Raw genomic sequence first — 6,072 nt, 5'->3', positions numbered from 1 at the left:
GTAAAAGTTGATGGTTTGTAATGTTTGTAATGTTATGGAAACCATAAAAATTTTCTGTGATGGATTTATTGTTTTGTTTTTTTCAGCAGGGACATAAGCCTATATCAGTCATACAGTCTGCTGTGTGTGTCACATGACAAGCATGAGAGCCTTTAAGGTTAAGATTAATTTTAAAATTGTGCCCCCTAAAAGCACAAGTGGCCCCTGTCTGGCCCCCTGCACATAGGCGGAGCGTGTGTAAGGCTGGGGAAGGCTTAGCCTTAGAGTTGGGGCAAAAATGCCACTAAATTGGACAAAAATGCCCCTGCACAAACAAATTAAATCTATTACGACTGTTGCTAACAAAATGAAAATGAATAGAAAGTGTCGATCGCGGCATTAAATTAAGATCTGCTCATGTTGCACCGTATTTCATTTTAGGCGTTTTTATATTGTTGAGCATTATAACCAATCACACATGATTCTCTTGAGCTTATGAATGCAATATCCAATCAGAGGTGTTTTGATTCGTCACTGCGGAGAACTCTGGAGTTGTTCAGTGTGCTCTCACTGACTGAATTCACAAACTCACTCATCAGCATGAACAACAAACTGCAGAAAAGAGATTGATTGTGCAGTGTAGACCGCTTCAGTAATTATAACGAGAGTTTTTGTGAAAATGCAGAGCTCACTGTTTTAGACTGAAGTCATGAAGCGCTGTATTTCTTTATTAATTCCCAGTTTGAATAACCGTTGTGTTTGTCATGCTGCTGAAATAACAATATTGTGAAGTCTTGATCGTTTAATTTGTAAAATGGAATTCATAAGGAAGTCGTGGCCAAATGGTTAGAGAGTCGGACTCGTAACCCAAAGGTTTTGGGTTCGAGTCTCGTACCGGCAGGGAATGTAGGTGGGGGGAGTGAATGGACAGTGCTCTCTCCCACCTTCAATACCACGACTGAGGTACCCTTGAGCAAGGCCCCCAACTGCTCCCTGGGCGCCGCAGCAAAAAATGGCTGCCCACTGCTCCGGGTGTGTGTTCACGGTATGTGTGTGCACTTTGGATGGGATAAATGCAGAGCACTAATTCCGAGTATGGGTCACCATACTTGGCCACATGTCACGTCACGTCACGTCACTCACTCACATTTTTGTCTTTTATCTGTTTTTGTTAATTACGAATATATATATATATATATATATATATATACACTTTTATATTACATTAGGGGGATCAATTGACTTAATTACCAAGGATACAAATAATTAATAAAAACAAAAAATGTTATTCATAATCTACTTGTCATGACATTTCACGATCAGTTTTACCAGGATGCATGTGTATTTTATTCACATCTCATTTTTATTATCTGTGTGTTGTTGTTGTCTCCGTGTACTGGAAGCTTGTGACACTATAACAAATTCCTTGTATGTGCAAACATACTTGGCAATAAAGCTCTTTCTGATTCTGATTCTGATTTCTGTTATACATTCTAAAGTATGGCCTTTCTCTGCTATATAGTAATATGACCAGTAAACACAACCTAACTAAATGCTCATAATGTATTTCTTTGTGGTCTAATACGCTCTCATGCTCTCTGTTGTCCTCTAGGACGCGTTTTATCCCCAAAACAAATATCACCTTCAATGATAACTACACTGTGTCCTTTGTGCTGCCGTTGGGAGCCATCTTTGAGCCTAGCATGTCAATAGGCACAGAGGAGGACGTATTCACATCGCTCAATCTAGCTGTAGCAGTATGTATTTCGACAACCATCTCTTGCCATCTTTCTCGCCCTTCTGTCCTTCTCTTTGTCTGTTTTCCTCCCTTGTCCTCCATGGCGAGTTAATGGGATGCATATTTCTCAAGACTGGAGTAATGGCTGCTGAAAATTCAGCTCTGCCATCAGAGTTAAATGCATGTTCAAATAAATTACATGTTAAAGTATAACAATAGAAAACAGTTATTTTAAATTGTAATAATATTTCACAGTGTTACTGTTTTACTGTATCTTCAAATAAATGCAGACTTGGTGAGCATAAGAGGCTTCCAGCAAAAGCATTAAAAAATCATACCAATCCCAACATGTTAAAGGGTTAGTTCACCCAAAAATGAGCATTAAACAGCTTGAAAGATCAAAGACAATTTGTAATATATCTCCGACTGGATTCGTCTGAAAGAAGAAAGTCATATACACCTAGGATGACTTGAGGATGAGTAATTTATGGGCTAATTTTAATTTTTGGGTGAACTAACCCTTTAAACAATTGTGTAAGTGTATATTAATAATAAAGTAAATACATGAAATATTAATATTTCTTACAAACTCTTTTCGCTTAAGGTTGCTGACCCCTGATATTGATAACATTGCTTCAACGTTGGTTGTCAGCTGTGAAGCAAGTCAGTTAAAGTTTGTCGTATCATTGATAAAATGTTGATATCTGTGATTCTCTGTCAAGAGTCAGCACAGTACCCATGTTAAAATGTAACCAACAATGCTGCATAATCATCACCTCATATCCACTGTCAACGATTATATTTATAATTATAGGTGATGTTCTGTCGGATAAAAGTGCTTTAGCGGTAATAAATGCTAATAAATTTTACTCGTGTTGTTAATTCCAAGTTTTTATTAGGCAGATGAATTTATGACAGGTTATGGTTCCATGCGTATGCTGTGATCAATGTGAACTTTATTTTCTTCTTTTCCAGGGTGTTTACAGTTTACTAGATCACAGTCTTGCAAACTTGTTCATCCAGAGCTCCGGTTCCACACTCTTCCAGAACAGGACTGTTAAGGAATTGTTGTGGGGCTACAAAGACCCAATGCTGGGCAGCACGCTTGGAGTTTTTTATCCAGTAAGGCTTCATGGCATTCACTTGGATGCTTAAAGCTTCATAATTGATAAACTATATCATATATTCAAATGCAATTAGACCATTTTTATTGTGAATGAGCAAAATCATTTGTAACATATGCAAATATATAACTTAAGATGTATGTAAGAATTAAAAAAACTAAGAATACTGTAAGAATACTTAAAGGGATAGTTCACCCAAAAATAAAATTTGCTGAATATTTATTCACCGTCAGGCCTTTCGGATATGTAGAGGAGTTTGTATCTTCATCTGAAAAGATGGAGAAATGTAGCTGCATCACTTATCCTCTGTAGTGAATGGGTACCGTCAGAATGAGAGTCCAAACAGCTGATAAAAACATCAATTAAGTCCATCAATTAATGTCTTGTGAAGTGACAAGCTGCATGTTTGTACTAAAATTCATCTTTAAGGTGTTTTAACTTTAAACTGTCACTTCTGGCCAAAATATGAGTCCATAATCCATAATAACGCTTCCCTCAGTGAAAAAGTCCATCTCCTGTTGTCCTCTCACAGTGAAATCCACTTACATATGTTTAAAACTCTTTTGCACTGTTTTCACTTGTAAACAGTGTTTCATCTAAGCATATTTCTCTCCTGATTCAGACGAAATGGCTTTTTTACTGGAAGAAGCATTGTTATGGACAGAGGTTTGAAGTTAAAACAACTTAATGATGAATTTGTTTTTTAAAAAACATGTATTTCTTGAATCACGCAACAATAATTAACGGAATGGAATTGTGTGGATTATTTGTGAGTTATTGTGATGTTTTTATGAGCTTTTCGGTCTCTCATTTCGACGGCACCCATTCACCCATTCCATTGTTGAGAAAGAAATGTAATGCTAAATTTCTCCAAATCTGTTCTGATGAAGGAACAAACTCATCTACATCTTGAATGGCCTGAGGGTGAGTATATTTTCAGCAAAATTATTGTTCTGAGTGCATTCCTTTAAAGACACCATGAATGGTTTAATGAAAGCTTGTTATAGATAAGCCTTCAAGCCAATCCACAAAATTTCTCTTCATAGTGTTATTTATTTATCTGTGTTTTTTTTTTGTTGTTGTTTCTTTTAGTACAATGACACCATCGATGGACCATACACTGTATTCACAGGCAAAGATGACATCAATAAGGTAGCCACGATTGAACGCTGGGCAGGTGAACCGTAAGTATATGAATTCATGTAACAGAGAATATTTACATGGTTCTTTGGGTTGTAAATAGGTTTGTTGTTCTCTAAAAATGACCCAGACCTTAAATGTTGATACTGTATAAACAGAACCAACCGTCAGTAATTTTGTTTATGATTTAATAACCAATGAATCAATCACATGCTTCAACACAATATTAGTAAAACCCAGACTAACAATCTCATCCAAAAACTTAATGTTGTACAGATCGCTGAGTTACTGGAATGACACTTATTGCAACAAGATAAACGGAACAGGCAAGTTTACCTCGAACATATTACACTGATATGGAATTCATTGTGAAGTAATTACATTGTTGTTGACATATATGCAGATATGTAGTATGACTTTTGTCCCAAAGCTGTTTGCCTAAAACCTTGTTGAAATAGTGTGCAGGTCTCATACTATAGTATTATTAATCATCTATTGATTTTGAGCACTTCTACAAGGAACACCGTGTTTTCTAAGATATATGATATAAAGTTCAACAAATGTAATATTTCACACATTAATCACATTTCATTTTGTATTCATATGTCAACAGATGGTTCCTCCTTCCACCCTTTCCTGAACAAGAAAGAACCCCTGTACTTCTTCTCTTCCGATATCTGCAGGTATTTTCAGTTTGTTCCCTGATAATCAGTAGAAAAAGTAAATAAAATACACTTTAAAATGATAAAGATTAGATTACTTCCTTTCAAGTCAAAATATAACCCAAAGCATCTGCAAACATCTGATATTAGACTTTTCTCAGAACAAACTTTTAACCAGGTGGTCTCGAGGTGATTATGAGTCAATTGCTTATGCTTATCTTTCTTTTCAATAAATGCCATTTGTTACGGCATTCATACATTTAATTGGAGATATAAATTTCCAGATACTTTATGAGGACACTGTTTATATTGAAATGCCACTCATCAGCAATGTTCTCATAATCTATTGATTAAAGTCTTATCTTCTCCATGAGGGTTCATGGACTTTTATCTCTCCGCATCCGATTAGATTTGATCTGGAATCCTGATATATACAGATTTAATTAATTTAAGTGGAGGTTTCATGCATCCAGTTTTTGTTTGTCATTACCACCAGAGGTCAGGCCACTCCTTCTGAAGGGTCACAGATGTCAGAAAAACTCTAGTAAGGCCAGCAGTTCCTCACTTTTATCATAATACATCATGTGTGACTGTAAAGCCATAACTGCAGGAGATCAAAGCTAGACAGTCTTTTCTATGATTTAGTCACATGATAAGTGTTAAAAATGTATTACTGAGACCATGTCTCGAGGCTTTTGAAATATTTTTTTCCTCATGTTTTTACTCATTCATATACAATGGCTAAAAAAGTATTCTGACACTTAAAACATGCTTAAAAATGTATGAATGTTATTGCATTATATGCAAAATATCAAATGAACTGTATAATTTTAAAATCTAAAGGATACTTTTTAAACAAAGGAAATATTTCACAAAAAATATTAAAAAAAAAAAAATATATATAAAATGTTATTATATCAGTATAATACAATTAATATAAATTACCGTTCAAAAGATTGAAGTCAGTAATTTTTTTTTTCAAAGAAATTTTTTATTTTTTTATTTTGCAAGGACACATTAAATTGATCAAAAGTGAAAAGTAAAGACTTTTTATAATGTTACATAAATAATCTATTTAGAATTGATGCTGTTATGCTCCTCTATTTGTGTTTTTTAATTCATCAAAGAACCCTGAAAATATATATATATATCACAGTTTCCACAAAAAATATAAGCCCTGTTTTCAACATTGATAATGATAATAAATGTTCATGAATCATGTGACAGTGAAGACTGGAGTAATGGCAGCTGAAAATTCAGTTTTGCCATCACAGGAATCAAATGAGAGTTCAACTATATTAAAACAGAAAACAGTTATTTTGAATGGTAATAATATTTCACAATATTCCTGTTTTTACTGTGTTTTTTATTAAATAAATGCAGCCTTGGTGAGCAGAAGAGACTTCTTTCAAAAACATTTAAAAATCTT

At 34.6% G+C, this 6,072-nt stretch overlaps 1 protein-coding gene across 1 annotated transcript in view; it reads left to right on the top strand.

The window, feature by feature from the left end:
• The window catches only part of LOC107694198 (platelet glycoprotein 4-like), a 9,959-nt gene that overhangs the window by 1,768 nt on the left and 2,119 nt on the right, over positions 1-6,072 (top strand). The window contains 5 exon segments of the mRNA XM_016493839.1: positions 1,592-1,736; positions 2,693-2,839; positions 3,934-4,025; positions 4,258-4,307; positions 4,595-4,664. Of these exon segments, the coding sequence (XP_016349325.1) occupies positions 1,592-1,736; positions 2,693-2,839; positions 3,934-4,025; positions 4,258-4,307; positions 4,595-4,664 (504 nt within the window).

The sequence above is a fragment of the Sinocyclocheilus anshuiensis genome, unplaced genomic scaffold (assembly GCF_001515605.1).
Source record: "Sinocyclocheilus anshuiensis isolate Anshui unplaced genomic scaffold, SAMN03320099.WGS_v1.1 scaffold1003, whole genome shotgun sequence".
NCBI classification, from domain to species: Eukaryota; Metazoa; Chordata; class Actinopteri; order Cypriniformes; family Cyprinidae; genus Sinocyclocheilus; species Sinocyclocheilus anshuiensis.
Note: the sequence above shows the minus strand (reverse complement) of the source record. Positions and strands in the feature narration are given on the sequence as shown.